The 18,464-nt window shown below is 52.4% G+C and overlaps 2 protein-coding genes across 6 annotated transcripts in view; both read left to right on the top strand.

Annotated features, from left to right (window-relative positions):
• The window catches only part of Phc2 (polyhomeotic homolog 2), a 106,377-nt gene extending 103,721 nt beyond the window's left edge, over positions 1–2,656 (top strand). For all 4 annotated transcript variants that reach the window (XM_047542125.1, XM_047542117.1, XM_047542136.1 and 1 more), the window contains one exon: positions 1,234–2,656. In XM_047542125.1, the coding sequence (XP_047398081.1) occupies positions 1,234–1,388 (155 nt within the window). In that variant the 3' untranslated portion in view covers positions 1,389–2,656. The remainder of the gene's footprint in view (positions 1–1,233) is intronic.
• Positions 2,657–2,797: 141 nt separating this feature from the next.
• On the top strand, positions 2,798–15,510 carry A3galt2 (alpha 1,3-galactosyltransferase 2). 2 transcript variants are annotated; one of them, XM_047542168.1, is made up of 7 exons: positions 4,930–4,944; positions 8,064–8,166; positions 11,523–11,606; positions 11,771–11,860; positions 12,134–12,271; positions 14,145–15,308; positions 15,496–15,510. In XM_047542168.1, exons 4-6 carry the CDS (start codon positions 11,793–11,795, stop codon positions 14,830–14,832), a joined length of 894 nt encoding a protein of 297 aa, XP_047398124.1. In that variant the 5' UTR covers positions 4,930–4,944; positions 8,064–8,166; positions 11,523–11,606; positions 11,771–11,792; the 3' UTR covers positions 14,833–15,308; positions 15,496–15,510. The 2 variants fall into 2 exon arrangements, with proteins under 2 accessions (XP_047398117.1, XP_047398124.1); XM_047542161.1 differs by lacking the exon at positions 8,064–8,166 and having other exon boundaries at positions 2,798–4,944.
• Positions 15,511–18,464: the final 2,954 nt, after the last annotated feature.

Raw genomic sequence — 18,464 nt, forward strand, 5'->3', positions numbered from 1 at the left:
CCTTAGACCTCCCTGAAGTTTGAACAAAGGATTTGCCACACCCTCCATTTCATTGGTAGACAGTTTATTTCTTGATTGTGCCCTGGGTTTGACTTAGGGTAGAAACCATCTCCTAATTCCAGCAAAGTTTGCCATCTGGAGAGGCCAGGAAACCTTACCCAGCTCCTTGGTGTTGAACACCTTTTCCTTTAGCTAGTCTTTCTCCTCCCTTTTTTATTATGTGCAACATGAAGAAGCCAGGCAATGCCTTTAGCATTCTTCCTGAATCTCCTGAACTATTTATTCACATTGTTCATTGGGGTCATTAAACTTAGCACGTTACCACCAAACAGCATTACTAAAGTTTCTGCTATTTCAGAAACAATATGAAACTGAAATTCCCATTTCTTCCAATCTCTAGTAGCAGTTTCCTCACTTTTTTTAAACCTCCCCAGCAGCTTCCTCAGAGGCCACTGCCTACTTGCTCAGTGCACCTTATATATTCACTGACCTCCTCAGTGTCATTCCAGCTGCTGCCTGCCTGTTCCAAGCCACATCACATTTAGGGTTTTTTAATGGTCACACCCCTCTTCCAGGTACCAAAATCTGTATTTGTTGCCTATTGCTGTGATACAAATTACTCTGAAACATAGAGGCAAAAATTACTCTCTGATGGGTCCTGTGGCTCAGGAATTTGCAGTGGTTCTACCAAGTAGCTCTGGCTGAGGGGCTCATGCCGGGTGTTAGTGAAGATGTCAGCCAGGACTGCAGGCACTTGAAGGTTTGATCTAGAGGATCCACTTCCAGGGTGGCTCCTCCACATGGCAAGTGAGGCTGGCTCTTGGCAGGTGGCCTCAGTTGCTCTCACTTGGGCCTCTCCAGAAGGCTTCTTGAAGTTTCTCCTTATGTGAAGGTCAGCTTACTCCAAAATAGGTTATCTGAAATAACAAGGTGAAAGCTGCTGTACCCTAGATGACCTAGCCTCAGAAATCACACGCTGTCAGTTTTGTACCATCTTGTTGGTCACTGACGTTGGTCCATGGAGAAGGGAGGTCTGAGCAATGGTGTGAATGAGGAGGTTTGGATCATGGTCACCTCGGGTCAGTCACTTAGCCTCTCAGGCTTCAAGAATAGCAACCCCATCCTCAGCATTTGGCTGTGAGTGTTGAAGGAGAAAAGGTCTCTGAAGTACAGTGGCTACCATGAGTGGACCTAGGCCATTAACCAACACTGTTTTTGGTGGTGTCCCCTCAGGCTGCCAGGAGATAGCAGAGGAATTCCGTGCCCAGGAAATCGATGGGCAAGCTCTGCTGCTGCTCAAGGAGGACCATCTGATGAGCGCCATGAACATCAAGCTGGGTCCCGCCCTGAAAATCTACGCCCGCATCAGCATGCTCAAGGACTCCTAGGGCTGGCTGGGCAGCCAGGATCCTGGCCAGGGGTCCTCCCACCTGAGCAGAGCCAGACAGACATTCCTTGAGGGCTCCAGAAATGGGGCCAGTTGGAGGAAAGGGGCCTCCCTAGGGGCATGGCTGGTGAGGAGGTCTGGGCATCTCCTCGATGGCTCTCAGGGGCCTTTCATTTCTGTGGGAGGGGCAGAGAGGTAGGTGGCACAGAAGATGGGGCTTTATGCTTGTAAATATTGATAGCACTGGCTTCTTCCAAAGTCCCAGTACTCTAGCCCCGCTCTCTTCCCCTCTCTCTGTCCCCCATTTTCCAGGGGGTTTATGGTCAGGGCTCCCCAACCTAAGTTGGGTTCCTTCCAAGGGCGGCCAGCAGGCCTGGAGCGAGGCCTGGAGCGCCCTTGCCTTCCTTCCTCCACTTCCTTCTCCAGGCCTGGTTAACCTTCCGTTGCCAGCTTCTCCCCCTCCAGCCTGTTTCGGCAGCAGCCAGGGGCTTCCCTATACCCGGTGCAGGTGGAGAGAGAGAAGCTGGGCCCAGTTTGGCCATGCCTGCTGGCATAGACGCCTTAATGCTGTGTGTGTGACTGTGTGACTGTGGGAGCCTGGACTGACTGACAGTCCACAGCTGCCCTCTGGCATCTCCAGGTGTTTTGTAGCAAACGGCCACTTAGTGCTTTGTCCTGGACTCCACTCCGCCTGAGGATGGGGAATAGAAAAGAAGGGCAGCCTCTAGGGAGAGGTGAGTCCAGAACGAGGTGGAGAGTAGAGTCCCCCTCCAGAGGAGTGGAGAGTTCTCTAAAGCCCCTCCCCACACTGTGACATCCCCTGACTGCCCTGCTGCCTCACAAACAGCATTAAGGAAACTGCCGGTGGGCTGGGCACATCGCCCAAGCCAGGCCGGGCCTCTTGGTCTGCCTGCCTGCCCACCCTGGGAGCTGAGTGGTGGGGGCCGGAGAACTAAGCAGGGAGAGAGCAGCCAGAGTCACTGTTGGTGTGCAGAAGACAGCCTTTGACCTCCCACTCCCACACTTCTTTGCTTATGAAACTTCCTAGAGCAGTTACAGCTACCTGAGGAGGAGGCAGGGCAGGAAGGGTGAGGACCTGCCTCTGACTTGCCCTGTCTTTGCAGGCTCCTGGGGGAAGAGTTGGACTCTTCCCAGAAAGGGGTGGGCGCCTCAATTTGTTCTATTCCCCACCCACACCCCCAGGCAAGGTTGGAAATGAAGGACTTTTTTTAACCTTTTGTTTTTTAAAAATAAATCTGCAAAATCTGCCTCTTCTGTGCCTTTCTCCCCTGGGGATTCCAGTCTCAGGGCAAATGGCTACTTTTCACCCAAAAGGAAAAGGAATGGACCCTGGGTCGAGGGAGGGACATCCACTTCAACTGAACAGTGTATCCTTCACGCTTGGCTGAACCCCCAGATCATTTGAGGGTGCTTCTAGTCCCAGTTCGCATGGCGTCCCTTAGGGCTGGAGGGTCCAGAAGCCCCTTCATCTCTGAGCCCCACTACCTGCAGTTCCCACTGGGAGACTTCCAGCAGCATCTGGAACACCCAGACTTCACCCTTCAGCAGATGGCCTTGGAGGGTGCTGCTGTGTCCATACCTCTGGTTGACTCAGCACCCTCCAAGCTTTTTTATGATTAATACAGAGGAGGTGACACTTAAGCCTTACCTAAAGTAGGAGGATGGACGTTTGAGACCAGGCCATATGCGTGAGGGCGCAGAGCATGACTGCACGTGCAGCTGAGTGTGTCCACACTGGTTAAGTAGCCAGCAGTGGCTGGGGTTGGCCATCTAGAAAGGAATCTGTCCTCGGATGTGGACAGGGGCAGTAAGGAGACTCCTGCCTCAGTGCTCCTTCCCCTGGACTGGGGTTTTCCTGAAGGTGTGTTGTTAGGAATGTGGGTTTTGAGGCTCAGCCCCACCTATATTGAATGAGATTAGTCACAGTAACTTTTAAGAACCAATACCCTCCCTGTCGGGGTAACTCCTCTCTGGAGAGCCTGTTAAAGTGTAACTACCAGCTGGAAGAGGAGGAGAAACAAACTGATTGGTTGGTATCCAGTGGGACTAGGGTCTGGAAAGCTTAGTGTCCCAGAGGTAGGGAACACATTAGGAAGCAAGAGGATGCAGGGAGGCTTGGGTGATTGCCTGGGTGGAGAGTCCTGGGGACCCAAAGCAAGGAAGCCTCCTGCCCCTCTGTCCTCTGAACTAAGGCATGTGGGCCATGTGCGCAGGTGCACTGAAGCCAGTAGCCCTCTAAGCAGGTCTCTGCTTCTGGACCTTGATTTTCCCTTAATGGGACAAAATGAAAACCAGGCCCCACCCCCGTTTGCTGTTAGTGTGTAATGAAAAGAGGGGATGAAAACCACTACTTTAGAGAATATGGTGACGACGGGATTTGACTTGCATAACTAAACATGTTTTCTTCACTACTGTAAGGTTGTTGGGGTTTTGTTTTTTAGGCTCAGAATTCGTTTGTTTTGTTTGCGGTGCTGGGGATTGAACCCAGGGCCTTGTGCTTGCAAGGCGAGCACTCCACCAACTGAGCTTTCTTCCCAGCCCTCATATTTTATTCTAAAAACATGTTCTCAGTGAGTAAATAAGGGTGATGCATGTATATATATGCAATCCTTTTTTAACTTTTATTGGTGCATGTTAATTACTGAAGTGTGGGAACCTGTTGCAGGTTTAAATGGTGCGTCTTTAAAAATATATTTGCTTCTGAGGCTTACACTTTACACAGAAATTTGCTGACCTTTTGATCTTGACCTTCAGTTTAAAAGAATCTTTCCCAACCGTGGATATATGCTTAAAATAAAACCAAAATTTCATACAATGGTAACTACCTATCAGAATGCACACTGTACATTCTGAGACTGTTTCAATATTCCTGTTCAAACTTTCAAAATCTTGATCGCAATCCACCAAACTAACTTCCAGGACCTTTGATGGAACACAACTTGCACTTTTGAAGACAGCTAGTATGAGTTTCACAGAACTGTTCCACAGCGCTGATCTTATCTCACACGCCTGAGTGTTGGGCGAATGTATCCCACTTTCCTGAGAACAGAATTGCTTAAGGTCACCATGCCCAGTACCTCAGCTCTAGCTGGGGCTCTGCAGAACCGGGCTATCAAGGGTGAGAATGGGTGGGAATACCATATCCGGATCCTGGCCACTCAGGAACAAGACTAGGAAGAGGGCTTGAGACCCCTGGGGAGGTAAAGGAAATCTGTACAAATAGCTCAGTCTCTGGCCAACCAGAGCTGGCCTTACTCAGATCCACCCTCTTGCAGGTGATTGGCCCCTGGGGGTTGCCAGCCCCCATCCCACCCTGGAGCCAGCTTCCTCCCATACGCCCCACCCCAAGCAGGTCCCTCTTGGGCAGTCCATCTCTGATTGCTTCTGTGGGTGTGGCTTCTGAAGCTAGGGGCAGGAAGGAGCCGATTTGTCCCTGTCACCGGGAACAGGTCATTTTTTCCCCAGCTCTGAGCTGAGAAAGTTCGTGACAGGCTATCCCACTGGCTTCTTCCTATGGCTCTCAAGGAGGGACTCAGGTAAGTGGAGAACGGCTGGGGAGGGCGGGACAGTCAACCTGTAAGAGGTACAATCTGGTGGTCAGAACAGTTGAAGGAGAGGCACCTGCTAGCTGGCCGAGAACCATCAGCCCCAGGTCTGGGGAAAAGGTGACTCACACAGCCATTCCATGGACGGTGGGATAGGGGGACTGCATCCCAGGAGATTGTGTACCTGGTCAAGAGCTGGGTGCCTCCTCTTCTCTTCTTGGTGAGATAGAGAGCAAAGGCCGGGAGGTTCTCTGTCCCCACTGGGCCTGACGGTCCAGGACTAGGAACTTGTTCCTCCTTGAGGAATAATGGCTGATCCTGAAAGGGAGGAGAGGGAGCAGGCATGGGTGGGGCTTGAGGGACCACCTTCCGCAGGTGGAACTGGGCCAGACAGGTCCTTTTGAAGATATTTGACCAAGGAATGTGGAGGAGTGAGTCAGGCAGGCACCTGTAGGGTGGGGGCTCCAGACTGGGGCACAGGAAAAGTGGGTGGAGCTGGTGGGTCCCTATCGCAGGCTTGGGTCCCAGCACTCACCCTCACCTGACCATTTGAGCTTGCCTGGTCCACTCAGGACCAGCTCTGCCTGGCTACCCTGGAGACCAGTATAAGATAAACTTTGGCTTGTCCTACCCTGGTTGGGTGGGGCTAGGGGGCTGGCTAACAGGGTCAGGAAAGCAGATAAGGACAGAGTGGCCAGTTCCGGCCATTTCCTACCCCTGTAGCACGGCCAAACTTGCCAGCTGCCAGTACCACAACTCAGGCTTCCAGAAGCCGGAAAAGCACAGCTGCAGTCAGCCTCCCAGGAGTCCAGAGGGGGCTGAAGGTGGAGTGTGGAGGGGGAGGCTTCTTGCAGGACAGACACTGGCCACTGGTCACAGGTCACTTGGGAGGAGCCAGGCACCCTTGTGAGAGGTGCTCAGGTTGTACAGGGGTCTTGTCCCAAGGAGCCCAAATGCCATTAAAGGTCCTGCTCAGGAGTCAGACCTAAACTCAAGGCTCAGTCCCACCATCATGTGATGCTGAGCAAGTGATTTCACTTTTTCTGAGCTTTGGTCTCCTCACAAGGTAGAGATAACCCTAGCTCCTCCTGCAAGGGACTGTGGTCTGACTTCAACAAGACAGCACATGAAACTCTTAGCAGTGTCTGGAATTATTAATGAGTACAGACTTAATTCTGGAGAAAATGGAGTTTAAAGCAAATAAGTAAGAGTCAGTTTTGGGAAGGGACGAAGAAAAAACACCCAGCCATTGCTCCATTCATTCATTTATTGAACAAATTACTCATTATTTAATATCACCAAGTCAGGCAGGCTCCAGGCTTTGGTACCAAGAGTTACCAGGTGTGATTAAAGAGGGGTACTCAGCCCAGCAGGGCAGACTCTGCCCTCATGGGTTGGCAAGGGCCAGAGGAGCCCCCTGGGGAGGGGGTGTGGGGGGTTTGAGGAAGGCTTCATATAGGAGGGAGCCAGGACCTGAGGACTGATTGGCAGAGGATGGGAAAGTAGTCTGAACAGGTGGAGGAGTGGACACAAAGCCAAGGCCTGCTTAGGAAGCTGGGAAGGCGAAGGAGTCCCCTGTCACAGCCTTCCTGTTACAGGAGTCCCTATGAGAACACTGGGTGCAGACCAGAGGGGAACCTGGGCACTAGGAAGGAAGGAAAGCGATGGAACCCAGTGAATAAGCCACTATCAGGGAAGGGAGAAGAGGGCCCCAGACCACAGAAAGAAGAGGATGCAGGGAAACGCAGACTGCAGTGTAAGAGGCGCCGAGCTGGAGGGGTCTGTGGGACACACTGCCCAGAGGACACCTGACACCTGTGTCCAGCAACAGTGCTGGGTTGGAGTCAGTGGTGCAGGAGGAAGTGCAGACGACTGTAACTGAGCTCCCAGGGACAGGCAGCGTGATGGGGCGGCAAGCGCAGGAATGTCAGGATGGGATGGGATGGGAGGTCTGCACAGACTGTGGATTTCATTCAAGAGCAGTGAGACCTCATCCAAAGACCTTGACCAGGGGAGGGTGTCTTCTCGTTAACATTTTAAAAGATCATTCTGGAGAAGAGAGTCGGGGGCAGGAGCAGCAGTGGGGGCGCTGGTGTGGTGGCCAGGGGAGTTGTCCAGGTGTGGGGTTCAATGGCCTGGAGTGCAGTGAGAAGAGGGGAAGGCCACTGGAGGGACTGAGTGTGTCTGACGCTTGCTGGAGAACTGGATATGGAGATGGGAGGTGCTGAGAGAGACTCCAAGGCATGTGAGAAGTAGGGCAGAGGAATGATCATGATGTCATGTGCCAGGATGGAGAATACAGAGTGGGGAGCAGGTTTCCAAGGAAAATCAAGGGTTCCTTTTTGGCCACATGTATTTGAGATGCTGTGAGATCCTCAAATGGAGGGCTCAGGTGGCACCAATGCCCTCAGGTCACTGCACCCACAATGCCCAGATCAGCCCCAGCAGAGGCTCCAGGCATGCAAAGCCTGATGGCATGGTAGACACACCATGGAAGGACAATGCTCATTGTACAAGGTCAAGTGGGAGGTGGGGGTGTGGAGCCCCTTCCACCCTCCACTGAGTCCACCACCAATAGCTGGTATGTCTCCTCTAAATCCACACTGTCCAATATAGAATAGCCACTGGCCTGTGTGTGCTGTAAGTCTGAAATACACACTGGATTTACTATTTAGACACAGCATAAAGCAAGTCTGGAAAATATCTCAATTTTTATATTGAATATATGTTGAAAAGATGTTGGGGACATGGTCAGTTCAATAAAAATACTGTTCAAAATAATTTTACCTGTTTGTTTTCACTTTTTTAATGTGGCTACTATGAGATTTTAAATTACCTATGTAGCTCACATTTGATTTCTATCGGCCCATGCTGTTCTGTCTAGACTCTTCCTATAGGTTTACAGAACAGGATACATGTATCCACGTTCACGCAGACACACAGCCTTGGGCCTCCCCTCACTGAAGGGAGATCTGCCTCCGCCTGGGGTCCTGTTACTCCTTCTCCACTTAACAAATTAGGGTCTCTTTTGCATATGTATTATCAACCTCATCCTTTTTAGGGGTCATGTTGACCTCCATTAAATAGATATGTATAATTCTTCCATCCAGATCCATACTGATGAACACTGAGGCTATTGAAATCCATTTGCTTTTTCAAACAATGCCACAGAATATCCCCGGACTGTCCACTGTGGAGTGTCCATGCCTTGAGGTAGGAAGAAGGGAAGGGGAAGAGTAAAATATCATAATGGAGGGGTCAGATTTTGAAGGCTCCGTAGGCAGCACTGAGAGATGTGCACTTTATCCTGAAGTCAGAAGGAAGCAATGACTTTTCTTCCTTGTAAATTGCCAACCCTGTATTTTTCTTCATTATAAAAGCAACATGAGTACATTGCAGACAACTGGACAGGGAAAATAACTACTATGGTCCTATTAAGCAAACAGTTAAGTTTCCCCCTTTTCTCATATTCTTTTTTCCTCTCTCGCTCTGAGGTAGCCTTTTCCTGTGTGACTGCAGGGTCTCCATGACAAGTTTGTTTAGCCAGCCCGTCCAGCCAGACACTGGGGCCTGTCTCAGGTTTACCTGAGTGGCACCTGGGCAGCTCAGATGGTGCGTGTCCCTGAGGATGCTTTCTAGGCAGCCGTCAGCAAGATGGCCTCCCTCTTGTCAAATAAACACTCACCTCCACTGACCCAGCCCCGTCCCCTTCCAGTTTTCATCCTGTGTCCTTCCTGCTTACAGCTCAGCCTCTGGGAAGTCACCCACACGGCACCTCCCACTCACCGCTCAGTCCCCCTGCGTGCTCTCTCCAACAGCACCCCTGCCCTTCCTGTGAACCCCAGAACTCTCCCGAGCCTGCCTGCCTTCTGGGCTCCTACCCACAACCAGAAAAGCAGACAGCCCTGTCCCTGCAAACGGTGGCCAAGCAGAGCTCATTCCTCCTGCCTGACAGACCTTCACCACCCACTTCCTCCACCTGGCCACCCACACCTGCTCTGCCCCCAGCAGCTCCCACAGCAGGCACGCGTCGCCCTCACCTCCACCTCATTTTCTTGCCTCCCTCCCTCCCAGCACACCCAGCCCAGGCTCGATGGTTCAGACTAAGTACACATTTTTATTTTCCAAATAAAGCTCTGGCTGTGGCACTCCCTGGAGGACATACTCCTTCAGGCTCCCCATGGCCCTCAAGATGAAGCCCAAGGCCCTGAGCCTGCAGTGCGGCCCCGGCGGCCTGGCCTCCGCAGCCCGGGCTCTCACACGCACGCGGCCCTGCAGTCCCACCCAGCTCTCTCCCACCCCTGCACCCCTCACCAGTGTTCCAGGCTCCCAGTCAACCCTTCCCCTTCACTGCCTCCTTTGCCTGGATAACTTCTAATTCTTTAGGTCCTGGCTTAGAGGTCACCTCCTCCAGGAAGCCTCCTGACTTCCTCGCTATCTGCCAGGGCTCAGGGGCCACCCTCCTGCTTGTCCTCCACAACCGCTGTGCGCCCAACTCACAGCATTCACTGCACAGTCCAGCCGGTCACATCCCCCGTCCTCTCGGTCCCCACCCCCCACTGCATCCACATCGACCTGGCTCCACACTGAGCATGGGGTCTGTGCCCTCACCTCTAAGTCCTTGACCTAGCGCTGTGCCTGAGGTCATGCTTGTGCCCCACACACGCGTGTGGAAAGTGTGACTGGACAGGGACCAACAACCATCTGGATGTGCACACTTTTTTTCTGCACTGACGGTTCCCTCCTTTGAATGGATTCCCAGCAACTGGGGGTTACTGAATCCAAGGGGATGAGCACTCAAGGAGTTCAAGTCCCATGGCCAAGGAGACTTCCACAGGGCCTAACAATCCACGCACCCACCAGCAAGCCAAAGAGCCTGCCTCAGCATGTGCTGAAGCTTGGCTGTTTTCATTCTCTCTGTTTTTTAAAGTGTTCATTTTATAGGCAAAGTCGACCACCTTGCTCTAATTTGTATGTCTTTGGTTACTAGTGGGGTGAACATTTTCCATATGTTTGCCTACTGAAGGCATCTCTTTGAGGATTTACCTGTTTGTGTGAGACATGCACTATCACAGGAGGCTCAGGTTTTACAAGATGGCTCTGGGGGCTGCTTAGGGAGTGACAGGAACAGGAAGGGAGCTCCTGCAGTGGTCTTGGTGCAGATGATCAGGGTAGGGTATGGAGGAGGTTGCAGTGGGTGGAGGCACAGGAGGAACCAAGATCAAGAAGGCCGAGTCAACCCAACCTGGGGACCGACAGCAGATGGCGGGTGTAGCAGAGAGAGTGGTCGGGTTTCAGGTGGGCCAGATGATAGAAGGAGGTGCCATTGCTAAGATGCTGGCCAGGTGGACACACATGCTGCAAAGCGGTTCTCAGAGCCTCTCTTGGGTGTGCCTCTCAAGCAGTGGGATAGCAGAACAGGCAGGGGCAGGAGGGTCTGAGGCAGGCAGCCTTCTTGCAAGAGCAAGGGCGCCAAAGTTTGGAAGGATGCATAGGGCAGGGAGCAGCGCCTGAGGTTGCCTGCAGGTGATGAGGGTGGGTTGGGAAGAGTCATCGTGGACAGCTGAGTTTAGTGAGTGATTACAGTGGGTGAGTCCCTCGTTCTAATCCCTCAGGCCTTGCCTGAAGTCAATTAATAGGTGGTGGAGCTGGGATTCAAACCAGAGGGTCTGGCCCCAGCATCTGCTCCTTACTATGTGGCTCCAGAAGATTCTCAACATTTGAGACCCTTCCTGAATTTACCATAGACAAATTCCAAATGCACCTCCCCTAAGCCAGAAATTGGGCCACTACGGTCTGTGGACGGAACTCTTTCCCCGGCCTGACTTGGGGCTGCCACAGGCACGTGGACTCTGACCGTAACCCAGTAACTCATCTCTGTGTCCCAGACAGCTCTTCCCTCTTAGCTACCACCCTACAAATTATCCTGTAGTCTCTTCTGGCCTACTCTCTTGTCCAAGGCCATCCTCATCCCTACCCAGGCCACGCCCCCCAAGCCCTGAAGCTACCATCCTCTATGCCTGCCCAAGGTCATACCCTGCACCGCGGCTGTCTGGAGGAAAGGCTCAGGCTCAGTGCTCCTCAGATGAGCCCTGGTTAAGTAGCTGAGGCCATCTCCACTCCATGACACATCAGGCAGCGGGACAAAAGGGTGGGGACATTCTCTGAGTACTGAGGTGGAACAACTAAGACATGATGGTCAGCAAGGAATGCACGGTACGGAACAGCACATCCACTGTGCTGCCATCTAAGGGGAATAAAAGAAAGAGGAAGAGAGAGTACTTGCTACCACAGTCACATGTCCCTGTGTACACACAGACCATCCCCGGGAAAGACATGTGACACTGGTCACACTGGCCGTCTCCATGCAGAGGAACAGGAAGGAAATTTTCAGGGTTATATACTCTTTCATCCCTTTGAATGTCTGTACGATGTGAACAGAATTATTCTTACTCAAAATAAAAATAAAATGAAGCATTACCAAAATGATTTCTACCATGCATGTGTGTGTGTGTGTGTGTGTGTGTGTGTGTGTGTGTAAATGAGCTGCTGATGCCCCTTCCTTCCAGACCCAGGAAGAGAATCTTCTGGCTCATCCTGCTTGCACTTGGCCTCTTAGGGTTGCTCCTTCTGAACTGGCTCCCTGAAGTCAGGTATAAGCCCCTTCCCCAGCACCAGGGTCACAATTAAAGTGGCTTTTTCCAAGTGCCTTGTTGAGAGATGGAGGGTGGTGGCTAGCTTGGCCTGGGCAAGTGTCCTTGTGCGCCCTCCCTCCTGCTCAGGTGACATGCTACTTCCTGCTGCCCCCACCCCTTAGGCATCTGGAAGTCTTCATCCCCATGGGTGTCTGCCCTTCAGTCACAATGCTCCAGCTGAGAGACAACTTCACAGGTGTCCTGCGTCCCTGGTAAGGAGCTGCCATCCCTCCCACTCTGTGAATGCCCACAGACTTCTGTCCCAGGTCCCTGTCCTCTCAACTCCCATCCCAGCAGAGCCAGGCACTGCACCCACCCCAGGGGCTCCCCTGGGTCATACTCCTCAGTCCTTTAACTGTCTGGGGGCAGTTCCAACAGAGGGGCAGGGACTGGTCTGATACATCTTGGGTCGCTAGGGGAGGTGGCAATAAGCATGCACCCAGTTAGTGGGTGACTAGAGCTCTCTCCATCCCTGCCCTGGCCAGGGCCCGGCCCGAAGTCCTGACGTGTACCTCCTGGGGGGCCCCCATTATTTGGGATGGCACCTTCAACCCAGTGATAGCCCAGAAAAAGGCTAGACGACAAAACCTCACCGTTGGGCTGACTGTCTTTGCTGTCGGCAGGTAAGCTCTGGGGAGGGGAGCACTCCTGCCCAGCAGGGAGTGGGAGGGGTGGGCCGTGGATCCCAAAGCGCAGCTGGAGGCTGTACCCTTGTCCCAGACTCCCAGGGTGAATGCAGGAATATCGTCTCCCTTCCCCTCTATCCTGGACACCAATACCATGGAGCCCATCCAGCCAGGGGCTCAGAACTATGTGCCAGAAGGAATCTGCTTAGGGGCAAGGCTGTCCATCTGGAGGCACTGGGTCTTTCGTGAGAAAATGGTGGAGTCTTCCAGGTGAGAGGTTGGAAGAGGGAAGGAGCAACTGGGCAAACAGGAACAGAGCTGGCGAGTCTCACCAAGAAAGCTAGACGGAGGGAGAGGGGCTGGGGGTTTGCAAGGGAGTGAATCTGAGCTGGGTGAGGAGGGAGGCGACAGATACTGAGAAGTGCAGGACCACCAGATCAGAGGACTTGGTGAGGCAGACTGTCTTAGAGGGGGTAAATCAGAGCAAGGGAGGCAGAAGAATGAGGAACCCACACAGTTGCATGGGTGAGGTTGCAATTTTGAAGATGGGACACTAATGATGACCAAGCCAAGGGAGTGGCCACAGGAGCACATAGGTGAATGAGGATGGAGGACAGTATCACTGCAGGAAACGAGGTCAAAGAATTGATAGGCCAGGCAATGGATAGGCCTCCAGGTATGGAGTCTCAAGGAACTAAAATTCCAGGATCCTGAGGTCCACAGTTCAAAGACCGTATAAATCCAGCACCCCGAATGCTGAAGTTTCCAAGATCTTTGATTTCAGGTTCCCACAGTTCTACCAGGAATAGAGCAAGTGCAAGCAAAGGCATAGGCTTCAATGTCAAGTTGGGCTCAAATCCTGGCTGTACCACTTACCACCACTTACCAGTCAAGTAAACTTTTCTAAGTTGTTAGAGTTTTGTTAGTAGCACAGTGGATTGAACCCAGAGGCATTCTGCCACTGAGCAACATCCCCAGGCCTTTTTATTTTATTTTGAGACAGGGTCTCACCAAGTTGCCAAAGCTGACCTGAAATTTCCAATCAGTCTGCCTCAGCCTTCCCAGTAGCTCCAAGTAGCTGGGATTTATTAGAGTTCGTTAAATGAGATAATGCAAATTGACTTGTAAGTGCTACTTGATAAATGTTCAAAAACATTAGATATTATTACTTTCATTTTAAAACTCTAGTATCCTAAGATCTTGTAATAACAAAGTTTCCAGTATTCCAAGCACTCTGATTGTGTGAGGATTTACCACAAGCTCAATGACTTAAAACAGTGTATTAATTTTTTTTTAAATTCCTTGATGGACCTTTATGTGTTTTTTATATGCGATGCTGAGAATCAAACCCAGTGCCTCACACCTGCTAGGCAAGCGCTCTACCACTGAGCTGCAAGTCCAGCCCCAAATGATTTTGTGCACCAGGAATTCAGGGAGGGCTCAGCAGGAAGGGCTCCTCACAGTTCCCAAACGTCTGAGTCTCCACTGGGAGATAAAGTGCTGACGATCAGCCCGAGCGTCTCCATGCCACCAGCCTCCGTTTCCTCAGCTCACGGCAGCACCAAGTTCTGGCACCTCTTCGTTGAAGGCCAGAGCACTAAAGAGGCGACCACGGTCAGTCCTCCAAGGGCCAGCACACTTCCCCGGTACCCTATGGACCTGAGCAGTCAGGGGAAAGTATATTCAGGGGAAGATGGTGCTGACAATCTGCACCATCTTGAACCCACCTCCCAAGGTTGGAAGATTGGAGGCTTGGGGGTTCTGGAGTTGCAGGACCAGGGTGGGCAAGACTGGGAAGCACGAATGCGGGTGGGGATAGCGAGTGAGGTGGGACAACCAACCAGGTTGACTTTGGTGCCCCGACTGGCAGGTATCTGGAGAAGTACCTGGCGCGCTTCCTAGAGTCGGCCGAGCAGCACTTCATGGTGGGCCAGCGCGTGGTGTACTACGTGTTCACCGAGCGGCCAGCTGCGGTGCCCCGCGTGGCGCTGGGTCCCAGCCGTCAGCTGCGTGTGGAGCACGTGGTGCGCGAACGCCGCTGGCAGGACGTATCCATGGCACGCATGCGCACGCTGCACGAGGCGCTAGGCGGGCGGCTGGGGCGCGAGGCGCACTTCGTGTTCTGCATGGACGTGGACCAGCACTTCAGCAGCGCCTTTGGGCCCGAGGCACTGGCAGAGTCGGTGGCACAGTTGCACGCCTGGCACTACCACTGGCCGCGGTGGCTGCTGCCCTTCGAGCGCGACTCGCGCTCAGCCGCCGCGCTGGCGCAGGGCGAAGGCGACTTCTACTACCACGCAGCCTTGTTCGGGGGTAGCGTGGCCACGCTGCGCCGGCTGACCGGGCACTGCGCGCGCGGCCAGGAGCAGGACCGCGCACGCGGCCTCGAGGCGCGCTGGCACGACGAGAGCCACCTCAACAAATTCTTCTGGCTGCACAAGCCCGCCAAGGTGCTGTCGCCCGAGTTCTGCTGGAGCCCGGAAATCGGCCGGCGAGTCGAGATTCACCGCCCCCGTCTGCTCTCTGCCCCCAAGGAGTACGCGATCCTGCGCGACTAGTGCCAGCCTCTGGGCACCTTTGGCACTCGATGATGTGGTCTAGGAGTTACAGGAGGGAGAGACCCTCCATTCAGTTGGGCTTCTTTTTGGAAGTCGCATGACACTTTGGAGGACAGAGAAAGGTGGGATTAAGAGACCCAACCCTGCTCCTGTGCGCCCTTCCCTTTCTTTCAACGTGGACTGCAGCACAACCGAAACACCTTGGACCTTACTGAATTCAGCTGATGCCTCCCGAAGGGGTGTTTGACCCGTACCTCATCCCTCCCCCTTTTTAAATAAGGAGATTGAGGCACAAAGAGGGAACATAACCGCCACAGCCTGAGGATCTGTGCAGTGGCATCAGCAGTTGGGACTGCCAGGCCTCGTGTCCCTCCCCCACTCCACCCTCAATCCTGTTGACGTTGAGAATGAGCCACAGGGGGACAAACACAGGAGGTATCATGGTCACTGGTTCTCCCTCTTTACCTCTCCTGCCCGTAAGCATGGTTTGTACATATTTGAGTATTATTATAATAAATTATTTCAAAATTGTCCTTATGGGCTTTTTATACTATAATCAAATTCTACAAAAATTCCCTACCTTGGGCTGGAGGGCTGTTTGGACAGTATCTGGGAGGTAAGTTTCCTCATGCACACCTGCATTTGACTCTTCATCCTCTACAGGAACAAACACAGCCCCTGAGTAGGAGCTGGAAGTCATCAGACCTTCCAAGGAAAGTGACCACTGGAAGCCCTGGAGATTTTGTCTGATCGTTGGGGAAACTGAGGTCCTGAGGAAGTAGGATTACACTGTGGGTCTCCAGAATCTTCTATGGAGCGTTCTCACTGACCTTGAACATTTAGCAGCCTCCACTGTTGGCAGGTAGGATAACAATTCCAGCTATTTACCTGGCCCTGATGATTTTCACACTGAAAATTTTTACAGGCAAGTTCAGGTATTGATGATGAGAGGGATCACTCCTTTCAAAAGCAGTTCTAAGTTTCTCATTTCCTTCTACCCAAACTAGATGAGCAAAACTCAGTTCCTGTGGACTCCTGTGGGTGAGAGACAGCACAGGCCAGGTGTGCCTAAGAAAAGTCATTCATCGTCTGCTGACTGTAAGCGGTCACATGCCTTCCTCTGGTGGGGCAATGTTTAGCCTCTACCTTTTGCTGCAAACTTCACTGACCCTAACACCCTTGGGCTGCTGGAGAGCTGACCACAAGCCAGTAAGAGCTGGATGTGAACCCGCTTCTCTTCTGTGTGTGATGTAGACAAGTTCCTTACCTGTGCTGGGTCTCAGCTTTCTCACATGTAAAATGTTGCCAGCAGCCCTCTTCTCAGGGTTTGTGGTAATACTCCAGAAGACAGGTATTGTCCTCTTCCTCTTTCTGTCTGCCCTTTTCCAGCAAATTCACAGAGTGCAAGAAATTCACCAAAGAACAGTGATTTCCTGTTTTACAGGGGAATACATGGTACAATTGGGAATTCCCTGATCCCGGGCTCCGGGCAACCACGTGCTGCTGATGGAGGCTTTCCAGAGGAAGGAGAGGGGTTTGAGGCAGGGCAGAGTAGAGTGGGGTGGGCAACCTCTTGAGAATGGCTCCCTCTGAGGATCCCGGAGGCCTAAGGAGGGAGCAGGGATTATAGAGGGACTTGGGTCAGAGATAGGCCAGAAAGGGAGAAAAAACTCCTTCTGCAGCTAATTCTATGCCCTCCCCCACTGTCCTCCTCAGCACTTATCCTGGGGCCCACAGGGATAGGGATGTCACACACTCCCCAGTTGAGTAGATGAAAATCCAACTCTCATTCCCAAGTGTCATTGCTACATACAAAATTTTCATCTGTCCCCAGTGCCCCACCCTCTCATGGCAGCTCAGATGTCACCCCACAAATACCTGAACACCTTTAGCTCGCTTAGGAATTAATGATCATGAGAAACATTGATCCAGTGAGGCTAAGTCTAATAATAGCAATAATGACATGTACATTTGGGGGTACTTACCTGTGCCAGGCACAGTTCTAAGCATTAACCATGTATTGATTCACTAAATCCTCACATCCATACTACACATTGCTTACCATTATTTATCCCATTTTACATGAGAGGAAATCAGACATGAAGAGGTTAAGTCACTTCCCCATTGGAACTTAAATTCAGGGTTTCCAGAACAAACAGGAAAGTAACATGGCTAAAGGATAAAGACAAGGTCAGAACCGAAGTTGTCCCTAGCTCTTTGTCTCTTCTGTCCATTTCTGCTTTTTCCTGCCTCCTTTGTTCTGCTTGTGCCTGGCCCAACATTACTACCCCAGCGCCTGGCTGTAGGGTCTTCCAGTTCAGGTGCCCACCTTCTCCTAACTTGTTCCTGATTCATGGACTGGAGATTGAAAGCAGTTTCATCCAGTGGTGTGCCAGTAAATAGCAACTGGCTCTTCAAGGAAAAAGAAAACCCTGATTTGTAGCATTTGCCATTTCCCATGGTATGAATCCCACCGTGGTCGCTTACAAGCTACCAACTTTACTGAGAAGTTCCTTCGGAAGAGGTACACACAATCTGCCCTCAAGAGCCAGGACAGCCACTACACACCACTGGCTGCAATGCAGAGTCACGTGTCCATGTCTAGCCAATCAGCTGTGGCTCGAGTGGGGTCATGTGACACCATAAGGCTGCCAGAGCCCATCCCTTCCAGGCATGGCAGGCTGTGGGAGGTCAATTTCAGAGCAAGAAATGAGGCCTTGAGATTAGTGAAAACCTGCTGGTTCTGGGCTACCCCACATCCATTCTCCCTTCCATGGCAACACCCTCGTTTCCCCTTGGGAAGACATACTTCAGATGGAGGCATGGGTCTGTGCTCCAGGTGTACAGCCTGTAGGCCAAGCCAGACTGGGGCGTACCATGCCCCTGTCAGAAGGAGGAGGACCCCATGAGACCCCTGCTGGGGCTTCTGACAGAGGGACAGAGGATGGCCACTGGAAGGCCAGGCAGGTGTAAAAGGCTGGAGTTGACCCCACAGGAGCCTGAGAAACGATAGCCAAGTGGAGAGCTAGAGACACATCCTTTAGGCACTGAAGCTGTCCTGTGAGCTTGGACCTTCTATCACTTGCAGACAAAAGTCTTGACACACAAGGACCGTGAGGACTCAGAGGAATGAGTCCCAGCAATGAGTTCCACAGTGGCTCGTGGCTGAGAACTTCTGCCTCTCCCCTGAGCCTCCTCAGGGCCAGCCTGGATAAACTTGGGGGGACTCATTCTTTCATTTCCCTCCTCTGCAGTCACAACACTGGCTCCCCTGGGGGCAAAATGTGTGTGAAGGGGACTTCTTGAAGAAAGCCTATTCCTCTCAAACAAGGAAACAGCTTCCGCAAATGAGGCACTCACGATGGACCCCCAGAAGGTGGGGTGCTCCTCAGAAAGCAGGGAAGGTGAGACCCCTTGGCAGACCCAGAATGTCTACAAAGGCTTCAGAACTAGACAAACCTGTTAAAGGTTATGTCCCTGACACCACAGAGCACTGGGCTCTGCGCCTAGGGTGAGGCTGGCCCACAGTGAGCGGCCATTTCCTTGCCCCCAGTCTGGGGAGGGGAGAGGAGAGGAGTGGTGGAAGGTGCCCCTCCCCGCTCTCACGCACAGCACGTCACACACCACTGCCA

The sequence above is a fragment of the Sciurus carolinensis genome, chromosome 1 (assembly GCF_902686445.1).
Source record: "Sciurus carolinensis chromosome 1, mSciCar1.2, whole genome shotgun sequence".
Lineage (NCBI taxonomy): Eukaryota > Metazoa > Chordata > Mammalia > Rodentia > Sciuridae > Sciurus > Sciurus carolinensis.

Excerpts from the sequence above, each read along its gene's own strand:
- A3galt2 (XM_047542161.1), top strand. The coding sequence starts at position 4,922 with ATGGCTCTCAAGGAGGGACTCAG. Across the intron at positions 4,945-11,522 it reads GCTCTCAAGGAGGGACTCAG|ACCCAGGAAGAGAATCTTCT; the intron begins GTAAGTGGAGAA and ends CCTTCCTTCCAG. Across the intron at positions 11,861-12,133 it reads ACAGGTGTCCTGCGTCCCTG|GGCCCGGCCCGAAGTCCTGA; the intron begins GTAAGGAGCTGC and ends TGCCCTGGCCAG.